At 35.8% G+C, this 23443-nt stretch overlaps 1 protein-coding gene across 10 annotated transcripts in view; it reads right to left on the bottom strand.

The window, feature by feature from the left end:
- The window catches only part of ACAP2 (ArfGAP with coiled-coil, ankyrin repeat and PH domains 2), a 155305-nt gene that overhangs the window by 60552 nt on the left and 71310 nt on the right, over positions 1-23443 (bottom strand). For all 10 annotated transcript variants that reach the window (XM_023260282.2, XM_023260284.2, XM_023260287.2 and 7 more), the window contains 2 exons: positions 3310-3368; positions 1976-2159 (listed from right to left, as the gene is read on the bottom strand). In XM_023260282.2, the coding sequence (XP_023116050.2) occupies positions 1976-2159; positions 3310-3368 (243 nt within the window). The remainder of the gene's footprint in view (positions 1-1975; positions 2160-3309; positions 3369-23443) is intronic.

Raw genomic sequence — 23443 nt, 5'->3', positions numbered from 1 at the left:
AGCAAAAGGGTGTCGCCATTCAAGTTAGGTAAGGGCAAAAAGACGCCACCTGGAAGAAGACAGTTTTCAGTTGTGAATACAAAAAGAAAGAGGGGCGTCTGAGAAAAATAAATTTTGTCATCTGTACTTAGTGGTAATTCAAGCAAAGAGCATGAGATTGTCAGGAAAATCAAAAGGTCAGAAAAGAACAGAACCAAAGATGTAAACCTGAAAAAGAGGTTGAAAAGGTAGGCAAAGGAGAGAAGCTCAACATGGAAACTGAAAAGCAACAGAAGTTGGAAAGATGACCTAAAGTTATTTGAAATAAATTAAGACAAAAGTATATTTCAAGAAAGAGTGTGGTCTACCATTTCAGTGAAACGCGAGAGTCAAGTTGGTTAAAAATTAAATTCTATCTAATGAGTAAGACCTTAGCATGAGCCATTTCAGTGGAATCGGATAGGAAGACCGTATTCGTATTACTGCAGAAGTGGGGTGAATGTGAGGTAGGTAATGGGAAATAGGAAATTACAGACCATACCATTCTAGAGACTTTCATTAATAAACGGAATTCACTTCATTTTTTAAAATATAACTTCCCACTTACTGAATAGAAAATTTTAAAAAATCTTAGTCTTTTTCTACTGTTTTGCAAAGTTATCTAAGGAGGGTTTTTTTAATGTTTTACCTGGCAAGAGTGTAAGTGCAAGGGGGGGAAGAGGAGGGGTAGAGAGAAAGAGGGACAGATGATCTAAAGCGGGCTCCGTGCTGACATCAGAAAGCTGGATGTAAGGCTTGAAACCACGAATGGAGAGATCATGACCTGAGCTGAAGTCCGACACTCAACTGACCGGGCCACCTAGGCACCCCATCTAAGTAGTTTTTAGGCACTAATTTGTATATGGTTACTTATGTATTTTTTTAAAGAAATGCCCTGTGATCACTATGAAGTCCACAATCTCTGAGGACTCTATTGCTGTTTTGTAAAAGGAGATTTAGACAAACTAATCCCCTAAGCTTTAGAGCTTTCAACTCATGATACATAGGAAAATATCAAGTACATGTGAAACAATGTATATGTGCCTTCACTTTTCACATCTCTTGAATCCCTTTGGAGACCTATCAAATCCAAATAGATTTCAATTATACATAGGACCAGAAGATCACAAGGCAACTTACCAAACACTGATCTCTAGTTTTAAAAAACACCACATTTTTGGGGTACCTGGGTGGCTCAGTCGGTTGAGCATCTGACTTCGGCTCAGGTCATGATCTCACAGCTCGTGAGTCCGAGCCCCGCATCGGGCTTTGTGCTGACAGCTCGGAGCCTGAAACCTGTTTCAGATTCTGTCTCCCTCTCTCTCTGCCCTTAACCCACTCACATTCTGTCTCTGTCTCTCTCAAAAATAAATAACCATTAAAAAAAAATTTTAAACACCATATTTTTTTCTCATATTTACATTATGGTAAATATGAGAACAGTGTTTCTAGAAATATTTTTCATTTGGCAACATAGTAAGCCTTAGTACTTCTAGGAGTCTACTCTAAAGAAATAATCAGAAATGTGGCAAAAGATTTATATACAAAGATGTTATTATTATTTATAATTATTGAAAGCTACATTTTCACTATTTCCAGTAAAAACTGGCAACACTATATCTGATCATCTAAATTGACTGATGATATCTGATCATCACTAAACTGACACAGTAATTCCACAGAATAAAATATAGCAATTAAAAATGCTTTTTACAACATTTAAAAATGAGAGAAGTATCATGTTAAGTGAAAAGGTGAAGAAATCCAAACCAAAGGTGTACACATGTACACACATAAATATATGCACAGAGATATACAGACAAGTGAAAAGTTTTCACAAAAGATCATGGTTTGATTTTAAACTCAAAGAAACATTATTAATTGTTCTTTCAATGCCATCATTCAAAAGTAAGGACGTGTTTAGTAAGCGTTTTTTGAAAACACGTAATAAATATACCTGAAGTACGTAGTCGAGGGCTATATGTCGAAAACATTTCCTTGTTGCTGTCAAAATGTTTGTGGCTTCCTCAACTTCGTGCTGTTTGTTTCTTTGTACTTGAGCATTTTTTACTAATGCATTTTCTTTTTCTTCACTGACTTTTTCAAATTGCTTCTTGGCATCTTTGAATTTTCTAAGATCTCTAAAAAATAAAAATAGTGAAACTTTCATAAATCCAATTATGGGTGGTCTGCAAACCACACTTTAAGAAATATCATTCATTTCTTGTTGAGGGAACTTACTGGGTCAAGGGCATGAATATATTCTTAAAACACACACTGATACATCCTTTGTAAAACAACTGTGTACCCGTAAAGAGTAACAGTTTCCATTCAGTATTCCAAAAATCCAAAACCCTTGATTAATGATCTTAGATAAATACATGATATCCCTTCATTTTTTTCTACCAGAGAACTAGGCAAAATGACTTGAAGACAAATAATTTAAAAATGATAATAAAGTGTTTGTGAAAAAGGCTTTAAACTCTGTTAAGAAGCCATAAATTTTCATGTATACGTTCTATAAGGACATTCTGAACATCAGTCTATTATTTGCAAAGAATCTGCAAGACGTCACTAATGAAACAATAAATTCCAACCTACTAAATGGCAGTGCACTATGTTCATGAGATCTGCCACTATCTGCAGCTTATAACATCTGCCATTTATCCTGAATACTATATCGTAACCAACATTATCTGTAATTTTATATATTCTCAGTCAGGAATTAAAAGAGAAAAACTGATTAATGTGGGAAAGGAATGTGTTCCTATCTAGAAAATTTGGATGTCTTTTATTTCTAGTTTCATTTTATTTCACATATAGAATGGGATGAATGTGACATAAAAGGCTCACATGTGGCAAAAAACATGCACTTTCCTGACTCATTTTCATATATTCCATTATCTTCTCTTCAAAAAAAATACCATATTGAGACAAAGGAAAACTTAGTCTCAACTATAACAACTAATAGCATTTCAATCACTTTTGGGGTCTGCTTTGATTTTGAAAGGCCATTAAATTATTTCTTTTATTTTTTAATCTTTAACAATCCTAGTTATGTATCCTGAATATAAATTTCATAATATAAATGATTCACTGAAAGGCATAAAGTCTGATTCCTTTACAGAGTAACTCAGGAAAAAATGCAATATATATTTCACAAAGCAAAAAAGCAAACAAAAACTCCAAAATTTTCAATAAATCATGGTCCATAAAATTCCTCTCAAAAGATACCAACTCCCAGATGTGATCATTCACTAGTTACTTTTCTTTTCACTGTAATTGACTTACTCTTTAACAAAGTTCTGAAGCTGTGCTTTAATTGATCTCTGAGTTTGGTCAAATAGGATCTAAAAGATAAAATGTAACATTAAACAATTAGAAAAGTAAACAAAAAAATAATTTTCACGTAGATTGGTAAATAATACATCTTTCCACTATCACTCCAATTCTAATAACACCTATATTTCTTATTGAAGACCAACTAAAAAAGTAAGGATTTAAAAAAGAAACTGAAACTGATTTTTAAGCCAGTTTCATCTAAAAAATAAAATTATTTTTATTTACAGAGAAAATCACATCTGCATTAACATTTAAATACAATGTTGAAATAATAGAGTGATTTATTTCCTTGATTTTAATTCAAGCTTTGACAAATAACCTAAAAAGTAAGATGAAGTCTACTTTATTTACTACAGGAATTTCTTACTTTAACATATCAAAACATACTAAGTAAAAACAACTCCAGAACTGCTTCATATCATCTTAGTTAGAGGTTATTCAACAGGGAAAATGTAGGGATTTCAATGTTTTACATTCTTAATTCAAGTAAACATTATATGGTCCTTTGGGTTCAATGATTGCTAAGATTAGAGACAAGAATAAAATTTTACTCCTCGTGACAATATTTTGCCCCATTTAAATGATACCACATATTAAACTCTAGTAGCTCCACGTGTGGGCAATTTCACTGGGCTTGTCATGGAAACTCCAAATACTTCTATAATTAACAGATACATTTCATTCAACAATTAACAGATACACTTCATTCAGAGTTGGAAACAGATGTCAGATGAACAGACACAAAAATCAATATTCAAAACAAAAAGAAAATCCTGTGTTCTCCTACTTATTAAAAACAATACCAATTTCACTCTCTCTGAAATCTTGCTACTAGCAAAGTCTCATGTTCTTGCCTAAATACCAAACACCACACACACACACACACACACACACACACACACACACACACACACACACCTGGATTGAGTACTAAAGGGTTTAAAAATCTGACAATTTACTTCCAGAGAGAAAAAATTATTTTCTGTACTATGTTAAACTATTAAACCCAAATTAAGCAGAAGAAAGGAAATAATAAAGGTAAGACTGGAAGTCAGCTACATAGAAAACAGAAACCCAACAGCCAAAACTCAATGAAAGCAAAAGCTAGTTCTTTCAGAAGATCTATAAAGGTGATAAATCTCCCATCAAAGTGATCAAGAAAAAATTTTAAAACACAAATTTCAAATGTCAAGAAGGAGAAAGATGACATTACCACAGATTCTACAGCTATTAAAAAAGGATAATCAGGAGAATTGGGGAACAATTTTAGGCCTATAAATTCAATAGAGATTGGTTAATTCTTTGAAAGACAAAACTACCAAAGTTCACTCAATAAGAAATCAATAACCTAAACAGAAACAAAGAAATAGAATCTATAGTTAAAAACCTCCCATAGCCTATAAAGTTAAAGCTATATTTACATAAAACCTAGCAATCCCATTCCTAGGTATTTGCCCAAGAAAAAAGAAAACTTAGAGTTACACCAAAACCTGTATGCAAATGTTTATAGCAGTGCAATTCCTAAGTGCCTCAAACTAGAAACAATCTAAATGTCCTTGAAGAAGTAAGCTATGGTACATCACACAATAGAATACTACTCAGCAGTAAAAAGGAGCAACTATTAATACATACAACAACATAGATGAATTTCAATGGATTTTGCTAAGTAAAATAAGTCATATTCAAAAGGCTACAAGCTATATGATTTGATTTACAGGACACCCAGGAAAAGATATAACTATAGGGATGGAGAACAAATCAGTAATTACTAGTGGTAAGGGGTAGGAGGAAGGGTACTACAAAGGCATAACATAAGGCTATTTTTAGGGTTATTGGAATAGTCATGCATATAGATTGTGGTATGGAGATCCAACTGTATGCATGTGTCAAAATTCATAAAGCTAACTATATTAGTTAGTATCCTTCCAGAACTAGAACAAATGATCCTATTGTATGGAACCACAAAAGACCCAAAGAGCCAAAGTAATCTTGCAAAACAAAAACAAAAACAAACAAAAAACAGAAAACTGGAGGCATCATACTATACTACAAAGCTATAGTACTCAAAACGGTATGGTACTAGCATGGAAACAGACACCTAGATCATGGAACAGAATAAAGAGCCCAGAAATAACTTCACACTTACATAGTCAATTAATCTACGACAAAGGAGGCAAGAACATACAATGGGGGAAAATACAGTCTCTTTAATACATGATTGGGAAAACTGGACAGCTACATGCAAAAGAATGAAACTGGACCACTTTCTTGCACCATACACAAAAATAAACTCAAAACAGATTAAAGACCTAAATGTGAGACCTGAAACCTTATGTATCCTAAAAGAATACATAGGCAGTAAATTCTTGGACACTGGCCTTAGTATTTTTCCTAATCTATCTCCCCAGGCAAGGGAAACAAAAGAAAAATAAACAATTGGGACTACATCAAACTAAAAAGGTTTTGCACGGTGAAAGAAACCATCAATAAAATAAAAAGGCAATATACTGAATGGGAGAAGATACTTGCAAATGATATATTTGATAAAGGGTTAATACCCCAAATATATAAAGAACTCATACACCAAACAATCTGATTTAAAAATTGGCAGAGGACTTGGGTAGACTTTTTTCCAAAGAAAACATACAAATGGCCAAGAGACACATGAAAAGATGCTCAACATCATTTATCATCAGGGAAATGCAAATCAAAACCACAATGAGATATCACCTCACACAACTCAGAATGGCTAGTATCAAAAAGACAAAAAAGAGTAAGTGTTAGTGAGGATGTGGAGACAGGAGAATCCTCAATATCCCTCATAACCACATATGCAAAAATTCTCAATATGTAATAATGATATACAATAACAACATATAAAAAGAACAATATACCATGACAATTGGATTTATTTTGGGAATGCAAGATGGATTTAACATTAAAAAGTCAATGAATATAATTTACCATGATAACAAACTAAAACAGAAAAACTGTATGAGCATCTTAATAGAGACCAAAAAGCATTTGACAAAATTCAACACTCATTCCTGATAAAAACTCTCAGGAATCCAGGAATAAAAGGGAACTTCCTCAAACTAATAAAGAGCACATACAAAAAATGTACAGCTAACATATTCGGTGGTGAAAGGCTTCTTAATGGCAACACTCAAGAACGAGGCAAGAATATCTGCTCTCATCAATTCTATTCAACATTCTACTAGAGATCCTAGCAAGGCAATCAAGCAAGAAAAATGAAAAAAGGGGGACATATTAGAATAGAAGAATACAAAGCTATCTTTATCTACAGATGATATGATTGAGATAATACTATGGAATTTACAGAAAAGTCCACCAGAACTAACAAGCATATTTAGCAAGGCCACAGGAACAAAGTCAATATACAAAAATCAGTGATATTTCCATATACCAGCAACAACTTAGCAAATGAACTTTAAAAAGGCCTGGGTGGGTGGCTCAGTCGGTTAAGTGTCCAACTTTGGCTCAGGTCATGATCTTGCAGTTTGAGCTCGAGCCCCACGCTGGGCTCCCTGCTGTCAGCACGGAGCCCGCTTCAGATCCTCTGTCCCCCTCTCTCTGCCTCTCCCCTGCATACACTCTGTCTTTCAAAAATAAACACGACAAAAAAATATATCATTTACAGTAGCATCAAAAAATAGGAAATGCTGGGGTACCCAGGTGGCCCAGTCAGTTAAGCATCGGACTCTTGATCTCAGCTCAGGTCATGATCTCATGGTTTGTGGGTTCAAGCCCCACATCAGGCTCTGTGCTCTCCCTCTCTCTCTGCCTCTACCCCACTCATGCTCACTCTCTCTCTCAAAATAAACAAATTAAAAAAAATTTAATAGGAAATGCTTAGGGATACATACGTAAGACTTGTACAGTGAAGACTACAAAACATTACCAAGAGAAATTAAGGAAAACTTAAGTAAATAGAGAGATATACTGTGTTCATGGATTCAAAGACTATTAGTAAGATGTCCATTCTCACCAAATGGATCTATACATTCAATACAATCCCACTCCAAATCCCAGTAAGGCTTTCTGTAGAAGTTAAAAATTTGATTCTAAAATTTATATGAAAATGTAAAAGACCTAGAATAGCCAATTTGGAAAAAAAGGAAGAAAGCTGGAATACCTATACTACCTGATTTCAAGACTTACTATGAAAGCTACAGTAATTAAGGCTATTGTGGTATTAGAATAAAGACAGGCAAAAAGATCAATGAAATAAGACAGAGCCCAAAACTGACCCACACATTTTTTTAGACAAAAAGTACCAACGGTGTAGTACCAACTGGTGGTATAGTGGTGAACACAGCTGCCTTCAAAAAGGTGCCAATAGGGAAAAACCATTTTGAGCAAATGGTGTTACAACAAACAACTGAAGAGCCATAGCCTGAAAAAAAAAAAAAAAAAAAGGAACTTTGACCCTTACCATGCAAACATATAGAAAAAGTAACGCAGAGTGGATCACAAATCTAAACATAAACTAGGCAAACATTTCTTGGTAGAATCCAAAAAGAAAACATACAATAAAAAAGTCAATAAACTGATTTAATCAAAATTAAAAGCTATAGCTTTTCAGAAGATACTCATAAAAATGGAAAAGACAAGCCAAAGCCTCAGAGAAAGTATCTGCAAAACATTTATCTGGCAAAAGACATTTCTGGAATACAGAAAGAACTCTTATAACTAAGTAATAATAAGATAAGCAATCCAAAAAAGTTTAATGGGCAAAAGAGCTGACATTTCACCAAAGAAGATACATTGACAGAAAAACACACAAAAACACACTGAGCATCATTAACTATTAAAAAAATACAAATTAGGGGCACCTGGGTGGATCAGTCAGTTGGGCCTCCAACTCTTGATTCTGGCTCAAGTCATGATCTCACAGTTTGTTAGATCAAGCCCCACATTGTGCTCTGTGCTAAAAGCACAGAGCCTGCTTGGGATTCTCTCTCTGCCCTTCCCTTGCTCGCACGCACTCTCTCAAAATAAATAAACTGAAAAAAAAACTCCCTATCTTGGAATTGGATCTCTCTCAAAATAAATAAACTTAAAAAAAAAAAAAAACAGAAAATGCAAATTAAAACCATGATGAATTTAAAAAGAGTGGCCATACCAAGTGTTGTTGATCATGTGAAGCATCTAGAACTCTTGTACATGGCTGCTGTAAAATGATACAGTCAACTTTGGAAAATAATTTCTAAATTTTGGGAGGTCTTCTTTAATTTCTTTGAAGAAGTTAAATATTTTTAGAAATTTAAAGGTTATGGGTACTCTGTACTGTAACTATTCTGTAAGTCTAAGAGTATCTGAAAATAAAGATTTTTAAAAATTTTTAGATTTTTAATATATGAATATGAATATTATTATTATTATAAACAGTAAGTTCTTTTTTCTTTCCTTAATTTTCTTTGCAATATTTTATAGTCTTCACTATACACACAGTTTTGTAAAAAGTTAAATATAATCCTACCTTATGTATGAACTAGCCACTCCTGGCTATTCACACAAGAGAAATAAATGCATATACATATACAAACTTTTACATATATTTTTGTAAGCAACTTTATTTGTAATAGCCAAATCCCAGAAACAACTCAAATGTTCATTGTGGTGGCTTTAAAATATGTCCACAAATTCTTTGACACTCCTCCCTTCAAAAATGGGGCCTGATCACCTTGAGAGCAGGCTGGTCATAGCGACTTACTTCTAACAAATGGTAATATGGAGGACGTGACAAGGTATGCCTTCTAAGACTAAGTCATGAAAAGCAATGTAGCTTTTTCTTTGCCCTTGCTCTTGTGCTCTTGGATCCCCTGTTTGGGGAGTAACCAGTGTCCATGTACTAAGGACACTCAAGCAGCCGAGGGACAAGGCTCCCTGGCGAGGAACTGAGGCCTGGATCCAACAGCCACACACACTTCCTATCTTGGAATTGGATCCTCCAGCCCCAGTAAAGCTTTCAACTGACTGTGGCCCAGCCAATATCTTAATAGCAATCTCATACAAGACTCTGAGCCAGAGCCACCCAGCTAAGTCTAAAGTCTAAAAACTCCTGGCCCAGAAACCAGATAATGTTTATTGTTTTAAGCCACTATATTTTGGGGTAATCCACTCTATGGTAATAGATAACTAATACATCCATCAACAGGTGAATGGATAAACAAATTATGATATATCCATACAATGCAATACTATTAAGCAATAAAAAAGGAATGAATTATTGTTTTTCTTTTTTTAATATTTATTTTTTTGGGGGAGAGCATAAGTAGGGGAGGGGCAGAGAGAGGGACAGAGGATTCAAAGTGGACTCCACGCTGACAGGCTGACAGCAGAGAGCCAAAGTGGGGCTCAAACTCACAAACTGCGAGATCATGACCTGAGCCGAAGTCAGATGCTCAACCGACTGGGCCACCCAGATGCCCCTGGAAAGAATTATTGTTAAACACAACACAATTGAGTCTCAAAATAATTACACTGATTCAATTTACATGTAAGTATAGAAAATCGAAACTAACCAATAATGACAGAAAGCAGATCGGTGAATGTCCAGAAATAAGAAGGCAGCAAATAGAATTACAAAGTAGCAAAGGAAAACTTTTGGGGTGTAACTGTTATGTTCATTAAATTAATTAAGGTGACAGTTTTATTCAGGTTCACATACGTCAACGCTCACCAAATTGTATGCTTTGATATGCTGTTTATACCAATTATCCCTCAGTAACGTTTAAAAAGAAGTATATTCCAGAGAGAAGAACACAATGTTTTCCTGTGTAGTGTTTCATTGTTTTAAAACTATACAAACATTACGTAGTATCTACATCCTCCAAGATAAAACATTACCTAAACTAAATTTTATATACGTTTGACTAGAATAGGAAGTACTTTAGGAATTGCCAATAATCGAGGCTACGCATTTTCAACACTTCGATTACAGTGAAAATTATATTGTTAATGCAAAAGCAACTGAGTAAAAAGCTGTCTCCTAGTTGCCAATCTCAAGCCATCCAGCCACAGAACAGCTCGCTAACACTTTTCTGTGGTGAACCGCTGCACAGAACTGCCTCATTTAGTCTCATTTCCTAAGTCACTAATCTATACTCTGCTTGAGAGAGAATTCACATCATTTCTTTTCATATGCTGCAAGTAAAAAGCTATAGAAGACTTGAAAGAAACAGGGACTAAAGTAAAAGTAGCCTTGTCAGGACCAATCTCAAGTAGCACTGGTACCTAGAAGCCAGGTACCAAATGAAGTCTGCAAGACTCTTTCCTTAAGTTTGATTTGATTTCCCCATTTTCCTTGTGTTGCGTTCTACTATCTTCACTAGTTGAGGATTCTGATCCAGATCTGTTCCAAAGTGTCCAGTGACCACCCAAAAACTTTACCTAGGTTTTACCAAAAAAAATGTTTTACCCTTGGAATTAAGTATATCTCAGGTCTTCTGTTTCTACACCAGAAAACGTGGAATGGTATAATAAAACCACAATGACAGACTCGGCGGGGGGGGGGGGGGGGGGGAGGTACCAACACAAAAGCTAAGGTTCAGTTCCATCTCTAAAATTAGTATTATTCCTACCAACATATACCTAATAATCAACAATATGTCATTTGACCTATGCGTGTGCTAATTACAAAAGGATCTGACTTAAGTGCACAGATAATGGTTGTTTTAAACCAATGGCTTACACTCAGGTTATCCCCCATTCATGTCTGGACACAGTTAAAGCAACACTATCTCAGCTGTTTTCAGAAAACGATGAAAACTGAGATGCAGTTTACGTATGGCAAACAGTACTCTACAAAGTTTAGTACAAGATAGGCTACATATCCACAGTTGGCACTGAAGATTTTCCAGTTCTTACCATTTAGGCCCCAGTGGCTCAAAGCATAAATTTTGTAGTTCAAAGTCTTTGTCACCCATTTAGATATTACTCAGCTACCACAGCATTCTCTTCTATGATTCCTTCCATAGGACATAATCATCCCTCTCCTTTCCAAAATCTATAGAAGAGTACAGGGCTATGGTTGTGAACTCCCTGAATCTTTTATTTAGTTAAGCTCATTAGGCCTGTAATAAATAGGTCAATAACAAATCAAGAGGACTCTTCTTTGCTATCATCAGGAACAGAGCCCAATATGCAAATTATTGTTTATTATGCGTTCCTCTTTTTCTATATTCTTTGCCTGTCCTAGCCTATCCATTTCTCTAAATTCTTCTTTCTCCCTTTCTTGAGTCCTCTACAGCAGTGGTTCTTCACTAGCTTTAGTGTGAAAATCACCCGCAAAGCTAACAGAAACTACCAAGGTCCAAGCTTGTTAAAGAAAGATAAAATCCTTCTGTATTTTTATTACATTTGCTAGGTGATTCCATTACTTAGAGATTGAGACAGGCTGCTCTAACCTAGGGGTTCTTACATTGGTTGCACATTAGAATAACCTGGGGAACTTTTAAATACCCTGATGCTGAGATAATTAGAAACACTGGTGAGACTCAGGAATCAGCACATTTTAAGCTCCCCAGGTGTGAACCAAAATTATTCGTATCACCTGGGTGCTTGTTAGAAAAGAATTTCCAAAACCAGGCCAGACTTACAGAATCAGAGTCTGCGTTTACTAAGAATTCCAAGTAGCTTATTTGGAAGAAGCAATACACTGCTTCTCAAACTGGGCTGAACTCTGGAATGACCTGGGGACCTTTGAAAATTACTGATGCCTACTCCCAGAGACTCTGATTTTAACTAGTCTGGGGTGCAGCCTTGGTTCATCCACTACCACTCCACTGATAAGAATTCAGGGTAGCTAAAATCACTAAATCACTTTCACTAAAGCAGAAAGAGGCCTCTCTTCAGTGGGTGTCACGACACATACAGTCTTGGGAACTGGGAAAAATAAAGTAGTCCTTTAGAGAACAGGTCAGCACATTTTTCTGTAAAGGACTAGACAGTATTTTAGGTTTGTGGGCCATGTGGTCCCTGTCACAACTACTCTGTTGTTGTAGTGCAAAAGCAGCCATAGACAATACAGAAACAAATGAATATGTGTTCCAATGAAACTTTATATGCAAAGCAGGGGAGGGATGGGCTAGATTTGGCCTTCAAGCCAAAGTCTGCCAACCCCTGCTCTAGAACAGTGGTTCTCAAACTTTAGAGTACCTTAAAACTGCCTAGAAGGCTTTGTTCAAACACAGATTGCTGGCTCCTGGCCTCAGCGTTGCTGATTCAGTAGATCTGCGTAAACTCTGAGAAGCTGAAGTTCTAACAAGTCCTGGGGTGATGCTGATACTATTGGTCCATGGGCCACAATTTGAGAACCACTGGGTTATTTTTTTTTTTAATGTTTATTTATTTTTGAGAGAAAAAGAAAGAGAGCAAGTGCGGGCTCATGTGCACATGAGTGGGGGACAGAGAGAGGGAGACAGAGAATCCCAAGCAGGCTCCCTGCTATCAATGCAGAGCCCAATGCAGGGTTCAATATCACAAACCACGAGATCATGAGCTGAGCTGAAATCAAGAGTCAGATGCTTAACCAGCTGAGCCACCCAGGAGCCCCGAGAATCACTGATTTAAAGTAGTGGTTCTCAAACTTCACTACATGTCAGAATCACCTAGAGAAATTTTTAAAATTCTGATGCTATACTCCAGATGACATAAATCAAAATCTCTTTCTACTGTAAAGGCTCCTAACACTTATGGCACACATTATTGGTGTGTTGAAAGATACAGTAGACTGTTTAGAGGGCCACCAATAATTCCTCTCATCACTCCATGTGCATGGTACTCTCCCACCAAGAGGTAGAGTTTATTACCCTTTACCTTAAATCTGGCATAGCCCTGTATCTTGCTTTGATCAAAAGAATGTAGCAAAAGTGATCCTATGTGACTTCCAGGCCAAGCCCATAAGAAGTCTTACACCTACTGATTTCACTCACTTGAAAGCCAGCTATCACATTAAGAAGACTGACTACCTGGGGCACCTGTGTGGCTCAGTCAGTTGAGCGACAGACTCTTGATTTCAGCTCAGGTCATGATCCCAGGGTTGTGGTATTGATTGAGGCCCACATCAGGGTAAATGCCGAGTGAGGAGCCTTGGAATTCTCTCTCTCTCTCTCTCTCTCTCTCTCTCTCTCTCTCTCTCTCTCTCCCTCCCTCCCTCCCCCCCACCCCCATCTGCCCATCTCTCCTAGTCATGCTCTCTCTTCTAAAATAAAAAAAAAAATTAAGTCTGACTACCCTCCTGTGGAGAGACCACATTATAAGAGTGAAGTCCTAGAGAATGACGGACTCCAAAGGGCAGGAGAAACCTGGCCAACCTCACCCATTCTAGCCACCCCAGCTGAGGCACCAGACAAATTGGATCCTCCAGCCATATACAAGCCACTCAGCCAACACCAACTGGAGTAGAGACTAGGTGGCCTCCCCAAACCCTGCCCAAACACATGATAGTTGTTGTTTTAAGTCACTAAATTTTGGGGTGGTTGTTAAACAGAGATAAATAAGATGTCAACAGTCATACAGAAGATATTAGTGTCGTGTTTATGTAAGTTTTTACAGTGATTTAAGAAGTTGTAAACTATTTGGTACAACCATTCAGAAATTAACAACTGCTGGGGTGCCTGTGTGGCTCAGTAGGTTAAGCATCCAAATCTTCTGACTCTTGATTTCGGCCCAGGTCATAATCTTGTGGTTTGTGGGTTCAAACCCCAAGTCCGGCTCCGAGCTGACAGTGCAGAGCTTGCCTGGGATTCTCTCTCTCTCTGCTCTGCTCACTCTCTCTCTTTCTCTCTCTCTCTCTCAAAATAAATAAATAAACTTAAAACATTTTAATTAAAAAAGAAATTAACTGCTAAAATGAATCTTTTTTGCTAAAATTATATTTTAATACTATTTGTCTGACTTGCTCTATAAAGTATTTAAATGCAGTAATTACTGCTTTGACAAAACTATATAATGTTCCCCCTGGCATTACCATTTGAATCACCCAAAACTACTGCAGTCACAATTTGTTTGTCATCACTTCTTCGCTTAGTACCCGTTGTCAAATATTTCATCTTTCTTTGGCTCTTTCACAAATTTTTGCTATTAATTTGTTCTTACTTTTCACATTTCTTCTACTAATAAGATACATATGGTTGTTTTGTTAGCATCATCATTTAAGAGGTGTTCCTACTAGAATGCAATTGGAGGCACCTGGGTGGCTCAGTCAGTTAAGCGTCCAACTTCAGCTCAGGTCATGATCTCACGGTTCATGAGTTCAAGACCTGCGTCGGGCTCTATGCTGACAGCTCAGAGCCTGGAGCCTGCTTCGAATTCTGTGTCTCCCTCTTTCACTGCCCCTCCCCTGTTCACACTCTGTCCTCCCTCTCTCTCTCTCTCAAAAATAAACATTAAAAAAAAAAAAAGAACGCAATTGATTCTTTTTTGATTCTTACACTTTTCAGTAGTTAGTTATTATTGGCTTTTGATGTTAATTAGCCAAATTCTGATTCTTGATGAAATTTTGCTGTTTTATCTTTAATTATTAAAAAATTTATTTCTGGGAATGCAAGCTGGTGCAGCCACTCTGGAAAACAGTATGGAGGTTCCTCAAAAAACTAAAAATAGAACTACCCAACAACCAGCAATTGCACTACTAGGCATTTATCCACAGGATACAGGTGTGCTGTTTCAAAGGGACACATGCACCTCAGTGTTTATAGCAGCACTATCAACAATAGCCAAAGAATGGAAAGAGCCCAAAAATGTCCATCGATGGATGAATGGATAAAGAAGATGTGGTGTATATATATACAATGGAGTATTACTCAGCAATCATAAAGAATGAAATCTTGCCAGTTCCAACTATGTAGATGGAACTGGAGGCTATTATGCTAAGTGAAATGAGTCAGAGAAAGACAAATACCATATGATTTCACTCATATGAGGACTTTAAGAGAAAAAACAGATGAACTAAGGGAAGGGAAACAATAATAATATAAAAACAGGGAGGGGGACAAAACATAAGAGACTCATAAATATGGAGAACAAACAGAGGGTTACTGAAACGGGGGTGGGCTAAATGGGTAAGGGCACTAAGGAATCTACTCCTGAAATCATTGTTGCACTATATGCTAACTAATTTGGATGTAAATTAAAAAATAAAATTAAATTAAAAAATATTTTGGTGTATCTTCCATAAAATAAATGTATTTGACTCAAAGGACTATCCTTAAAAAAATAAAATAAAAAACAAAAAAACATTTATTTCTGAAGATGAAATTAAATGTACATAATCTATTGTGATAAGCACTGGGTGTTCCATGTAAGTGATGAACCACTACATTGTACTCCTGAAACTAATATTACATTATATGTTAACTAACTGGAATTTAAATAAAAACTCGAGGGCCCCAGGGTGGCTCAGCTGTGAAGCATCTGACTTCAGCTCAGGTCATGATCTATCTCATGATTCATGAGTTAGAGTCCCACATCAGGTGAGCCCAAGCCCCACTTTGGGTGAGCCCATCTCTCTCTCTCTCTCTCTCTCTCTCTCTCTCTCTCTCTCTCGCTCTCGCTCTCGCTCTCGCTCTCTCTTGCTCACTTTCATCCTCTTTCTCTCTCTCTCTCAAAAACAACTAAAACTTGAAACCAATATAAATAAATAAATGCACATAATCATTTAAATGGGACTGTAGGCATTTGCTGATTTCAAAAAACATTTTGAAAATTTTATTTTGTGATCATACATAAGAGTAACATTTATTGAATTAACTACAACGAATTAGTATTTCCTATTTATGAAATGTTTCATTTTATTATCTTTCAATATTTATTTTAAAACATTTTAAGTATGCAGAAAATTATACACACATCAATTTCTGAACCTTAAGACATATGTTTCATTTTCGTACTTAAATACATTTGCTTTCTACTGATTGTTGTTTCCCCACCATAATGGACAAATTTTTCATTAAATACTGCCAGAAAATCATTACATTCAGAATACAATCACAGTGGTCCAAATTCTCTTCTTTGACCTATCTTTTTGTATCAAAGTTATTAAATGAAGCTATAAACAACTATGAAGTTATTAAATGAAGCAAATCATACAGGACTTCAACATGAAATGTCAATTTCATACAGAAAAAGATCTGTACTCTAAACTTCTGCAAACACAAAATAAGAAAAAAAGTTCTCGGGGCTCCTGGGTGGCTCAGTCAGTTAAGCGTCCAACTTTGGCTCAGGTCATGATCTCACAGTTTGTGGGTTTGGGCCCTGCATCAGGCTCTCTGATGACAGCTTGGAGCCTGAAGCCTGCTTTGGATTCTGTGTCTCCCTCTCTGCCCCTCATCTACTAGTGCTCTCTCTCTCTCAAAAATGAAAAACATTAGGGGCGCCTGGGTGGCGCAGTCGGTTAAGCGTCCGACTTCAGCCAGGTCACGATCTTGCGGTCCGTGAGTTCGAGCCCCGCGTCAGGCTCTGGGCTGATGGCTTGGAGCCTGGAACCTGTTTCCGATTCTGTGTCTCCCTCTCTCTCTGCCCCTCCCCCGTTCATGCTCTGTCTCTCTCTCTCTGTCCCAAAAAAAAAAAAAAAAAAAAAAAAAGTTGAAAAAAAAGAAAAATGAAAAACATTAAAAAAAAATTTTTTTAAGTAAAATTCAGGAAGTTTAGGAGGAATAAATCTCAACTTATGGATTTAATACTAGCTATTGACTTCAAGATATGGCTAAAGTAACATTCTGCTATCTGATTAATTTATTTCAAGCAATGCTTAATATTTCTGACCATTCACATACACTGACAAACTGTGTGGATTCGCTGTATTGGAATGGAGAGGCTGAGAATGAGTCACTAGGGAGTCAGTGCTATAATCTAGATCCACAAAGACAATTATTAGAAGTAAATTAAAGGAAGAAAAAAGTAGGAAGACCAACTTCTGTGTATACCTGCAGAAAAGGTTTATCATTATTTTATTCAAAATCTATTCAGTTTATCTCAGAAAATTTAAGCATTACTTTTGTCAATGAAAGAAAAAAAGGATAACAAATGAATGACTGCTCCTTTAAAGTACAACTTAAAGAGACAGAATTATCTGAATTCTAATTACACGGGATAAAGAAGCTCCTGCCAATCAGGAGGAAAGAGTAATAACCAAGCTCCTGTCAATCAGGAGGAAAGGGCAATAAATACTCACCTGCTTTTCACTAATATGACTACTTATGGAGACAACGTTCTTATCAATGACAATGACCAAGAATTTGAAAAGATCAACAATTTTAAAATCTTGACCAAGAATTGCTTGAAATCATTTCATGATAAGACCTATTTTGAGAAAAAGTTATGTTCATGGAAACTAGCTCAAGTTTCTCATTAAAATACTTTTTAGATATTTAGAAGTATTGTACTCATTCAATATGTAATATCTCCCCAACAGTATGTTTTATTTTAACATAATTCTATTAAAAAGAAATGATTTACTTATTAAATACTTCTTATTTTAACATAATTCCATTTTAAACTTTTAAAAATTTTCCACCAACACCCAGATAGGACATGACATTTTCATGAAACCATCCACTGAGTGAATGAGTGGACAGCTGTAATATGGAAAATCAAACTCAGAAAAAAATAAAAATAAAAAGGTTACACATTTTATAGAATTTATGCAGCAATTCAACCTTAAAGCTTCATTCAGCAAAAATAATAATCAAATAAAAATTCCAACTTCCTTACACCAACAGCAAATTAGAATCCAAGAGTCATCAGTGAAGTTACAGAAATCTCTATGTTCCAGAAAAGTCAGTGTTCAAGCCAACTCCAGTATGTAATAGAATGCAGCACGCCTGACCATTCCATTTAAAAATTTTAAAAATCAGCACGCCTGACCTGCTCTGAAAAAGCCATGAATTGGTGCCTTATAAAGACATATGGGTTAGAGAACAACCCTAGGAAATTCTCATTCTATAAGGAATAAGGGACAATAATATCCATTCTTACAGAAGAAATAAATCACAAAAGAATCCAAATAATTTTTAAATGACCAGATAAACTAATCCCAATCTATGTTTAATCTTGGCTAAAAACCCAAATGGCTCTATTATTTTAAACCTTTATTTAAACCCATTTATTAAGTTATTCATAAATGACATCTGCAGAATATCCAGCTTTTTACTGTGACACAGATACACCAAAATCTAAGTATTACAAAATCTGCTACAGAATTTAAGCAGATTGCCGCGTTTATTGCATTTTAGAAAGCAGTTTGTCTTGTCCTATAAAGCCTCCTTTGCCCTGTAATGCTATGTAATTAAAATTTCATTGTAGACAATGCTACTAAAGTAAAGCATTTTATGTAACTAGGCTTTTCCCACATTTTAACAAATGGCTCTGAGATCATATTGAAATCTTATAATAAATAATGCTGTGTAATCATAGAATGTTTATAACTAAAAGTCATTTAGTAAAACACATTCATTTTACAAAGGAGGAGCACAAAGCTTAGTAAAATTAAATGACCTCCCCAGGAAAAGAATTATGCAAGTACTAGGGATGTAACAGTAAACAAGAGATCTGTCATCCCTGGTCATATTTTAGCTAAAGCAAAGTATGCAGTATTATGATGAAGGAAGAATCTTTGCCTCAAATATAAGAATTCTGATTCAAGTACACACGAGTCACTCCTACTGGGAAAAATTTAAAGTATTTGTTAACAAGAAACAAAAAGGCCAGGTAAAGCACACAACATAGCAACTATAAAAGGAAAGGAAATTAAAAGGTAGTAAAGCAAGGTCTTACAATTCCATACTTCTATCTATTAGGAAAATTTCTGAGATGCTAAAAAAATATGGGATAAAATTAGAAAGGCACTGGACATCTCGATATAGTACAAAACAAAGAGTTCTCTATAGATACATGTATAGTATATATATCAACACACACAAGCTCACCAACCTACAGCCTTAAGTCCTCTATGCAGACAGGCAGGCAAAGAGTAATCCCCTATCGGTTTGCAAAGCATCTTTTTAAAGCAACATAAATTTTAGTGAAAATAGAGATCCCGAAGTTTTCAAGTGCCAGAAACAATAAAAGAAAAATGTTTAAAACATTAAATACTTTTAATTATCTATTTGGTATGTGCTGTCACTGATTTAACAAATTTTTTTCATTTAATGACTATAAAAAAAAACACTTAAGAATTTTCTTAAGTTCATAACCTTGGTCTCCTTAACTCTGCAAAAGTACTTTCTACCAGGAATCTTCTAGGTGGTAGTAGCAGAAATGAATATAACACAATGCCTGCAGTCATGGAACTTAGACAATAAATTAAGTACATACATACATTTAAGAATCAGATGATATATGTGTATATTGTGTGTGCGTGTGCCTGTGTGTGTGTAAAAGGCAGAGTAAGGTAACCTAAGTGATGACAGAGTGGTCAAGGAAGGCTTATCTGAGAGGTAGTGACCTAAATAAAGTGAGGGAGACGTGTAGAAAGAGAAAGAATACTTTAAGGAAAATAGCCACACATGGATATGAACAAAGAACATTCTGCACAGAATAGATAGCAAGTGCAAGGGCCCTAAGATGAGAATTACTTTGATATGTTAAAGAACAACAAAGAGTCCATGTGGCTACAGCCAGGCAGAAAACAGAGATGAGATCAGGGAGTTATCAGCAGAAGTCTGGTCATAGGGCTGGGGTATGCCATGTTTGGGTTTTATTCTGAGTGTGACGGGAAGCTACAATAGTGGAATGCTGTAAATTAATTTATATTTTTAAGTTCTTTCTGGCTCCTGTATACAGAACTCATTGTAGAAGGGCAAGAAGAGAAGCAGAAACACAAGTTGGAAGGCTATGATATAATCCTAAACAAGAGGTGGTAGTATTGTAGACTTGGAGGTGGCAGAGAAACTACTGTTAGTTGGATTTGGGGTGTAATTTTGCTAATATGTTGGATATGGAGAATATGGAAAAAAGAAAAGTCATATAAAAAGCTTTAAGGATAAAACTCATTAAGCTGCACAATAATTTGCCTGCCAAAAATATTTTGAAATTATAAGCTTTATGGCTGATGTGTTGGTTAATTGTTGGCTTTCGCCACCACATCACCCTTTCATGGGCTCCTCCTCTGTATTGCCAGATGCTAGAAATCTGCAAAGTATATTTCCTAGGCCTCCTTGCAAACAGAGAGGTTAGGTTCTGCCAATGTAAGCCAATGACAGCAGGACATAGAGGAAGCCACGGTTTTTTCTGCTTCTGTTCCGACATAGCCATCAGTGAGCATCTGTGAGCCACACCAACTTTGAGCAGCCATCTATGACCAATCTGGGCAGTTTCAGTGGGACTACCGGCTCCTTGGCTCTGCAGCAACCACAGGAAGGCAAGCTCCTGGCTTCCTGGCCAAGTTACATTGGCTGTATTCTCAACAGTGCAATACTTAGGAGCTCTGGGGAACAGTTTCCCATTTCCTCCAGCCCCAGGGGCAATAGCTACTTCCCATATTTACTAATCTCTAGATGGCACCACCTTAACTCTTTTTATTCCTCCAGCCCTTCCAACACTTTTGTAACCAACTCACTGTATTAAAATCTTTCTGTCAGAAATATCCTAAGTGGCTTGTTTTCCTGAACGTATGCCAACTGATATAGTAAAGAAAGAAGTGTCACTCTCCAGAGTCTACTTTCACATATTGTTGTTCCTCGCAACACTCTTACATATAGGCATAGCAAATTCTATTATTCCCTTCATATAAAGCAACAAACTGAAAACTGAAAGTGATTATTAAAATACCCTGAAGATTTGTTGACATGAAATCTACCAATACACATTTAAACAATTTATTTGCCAAGTGTTTATCTTAACCATAAATTTTCACATTTAAAGTTATAACAAAGAGCCAAGGTATTCTTATGTAAAGTAATAATGCAAGACTTACTGACTTAAAGAAAATATCAGAAATAAGACTATTACAAAAGATAATATGGAGAAAACATTTAACTTTTTATGTTAATTTCAATCAATAGCTTTTATCCCCCCCAAAATTAGTTCTTACTATATTACATTTTTTAGGAAGTTTAAATCCAAATGATCACTTGATTTAAAAACAAATCAAACATACTATATACTGGCATCTAAATCCTCTAGAAGGTAGAAAGAGAATAAGAAGACACTAAGAAAACAAATTGGTGCAAAATATTAGAGATAAAGCCATAAAATGCTAAGAAGAGGGGTGCCAGTCTGGCTCAGTCAATTGAGCATGCAACTCTTCATCTTGGGGTTATAAGTTTGAGCCCCATGATGTGTGTAGAGATTACTTTTTAAAAAACTAAAAAAACCTCTTAGAAGAAAACAAAGGGATAAATCTTCATGATCCGGGATTTGGCGATGGATTTTTGGATATGACCCCAAAAGCAGGAACAACAAAAAAAATAAACTGAATTTCATCAAAATTAACTTTTGTGCATCAGAGGATATTATCAAGAAACTGAAAAGACAACCTATACAGAATGGGAGAAAATATTTACATATTTATCTGATAAGAATTAATATCCAAAATATACAAAGAATTCAATTTTTAAAATTCCAATTTAAAAACAGGCAAAGGACTCAAATGGCCACAATGGTAACAATGACAGAAAATACACAATGGCCAATAAACACATGAAAACATGCTCAACTGTATTAAGCATCGGAGAAGTGCAGATCAAAACCACAGTGAGACACTACTTCACACCTACCAGGACAGCTATGATCAAAAAAATGGAAAATAATAAACGTTGACAAGGATGTGAAAAACCAGAACACTCACACGTTGCTGCTGGAAGTGTAAAATGGTGCAGGCTCTGTGAAAAACAGTTCAGTGTTTCCTTAAGAAGGAAGTAGTATAGAAGTATCATATGCACCAGTAACTCCACACCTGGATCTATACTCGAAAGAACTGAAACCCGGAAATGAAGCAATACTTGTACATGCTAATTTCAGAACAGCTAAAATTTGAAGTACAATTAAAATAAATATAACCAGATAACTTTACCCTTAATTTGACCAAAAAAAAAACCAAAAAAGTAAGAAAATCAAATAAACTAAGAACCAAAAACTGGCAGATTTTTATAAAGAGTAGGTGTTGATAATTTTGAAGCACCAAATAATTATATGACAGTCATATATGTTAAGCTTTTTAAAATTTTTTAAGAGGCACATAACACAAAAATTAACTCAAAATAGATTAAAGACTTGAAAATAAGACCAGAACCCTCTGTATTGCCAGGTGCTAGAATAAAACTCCTAGAAGAAAACACAGGCAGTAACCTCCCTGACATCAGTCCTGGCAATGATTTTTTCGATTTGATACCAAAACAAAGGCAACAAAAGGAAAAATAAACAAGTGGGACTACATCAAACTAAAAAGTCTCTGCACTGCAAAGGAACCAACAACAAAGTGAAAAAGCAACTACTGAATGGCAGAAAATATTTGCAAATCATATATTTGATAAGGGGTTAATATCAGGAAGGAAGGAAGGAAGGAAGGAAGGAAGGAAGGAAGGAAGGAAGGAAGGAAGGAAGGAAGGAAGGAAGGACCTCATACAGCTCAATAGGAAAAAAAAATCCGATTAAAAAATGGGCATATGGTCTGAACACACATGTTTCCAAAGAAAACATACAACTGGCTAACAAATACATGAAAAGATGTTCTACACCACTAATCATCAGGGAAACATAAATCAAAATGCAATGAGACATCACCTCATACCTGTTAGAATGGCTATTATCAAACAGACAAGAAAAAAAAAACCCAAAAGGACAAGAAATAACAAATGTTTGCAAGGACACAGAGAAAAGGAAACACTTGTACACCGTTGGTGCCAATGCAAATTGGTGCAGCCACTGTGGAAAACAATATGGAAATTCCTCAAAAAATTAAAATTAGAACTACCATATGATCCAGCAATTCCACTTCTACGTATGATCAGAAAAAGTGAAAACACTAATTTGAAAAGACATATGCACCTCCATGTTCACTGCAGCATTATTTACAATAGTCAAGATATGGAAACACCCTAAATATCCATCAATGTAT

This window comes from Felis catus, chromosome C2 (genome assembly GCF_018350175.1).
Source record: "Felis catus isolate Fca126 chromosome C2, F.catus_Fca126_mat1.0, whole genome shotgun sequence".
NCBI lineage: Eukaryota > Metazoa > Chordata > Mammalia > Carnivora > Felidae > Felis > Felis catus.
This window is presented reverse-complemented; position numbering and strand designations above follow the sequence as displayed.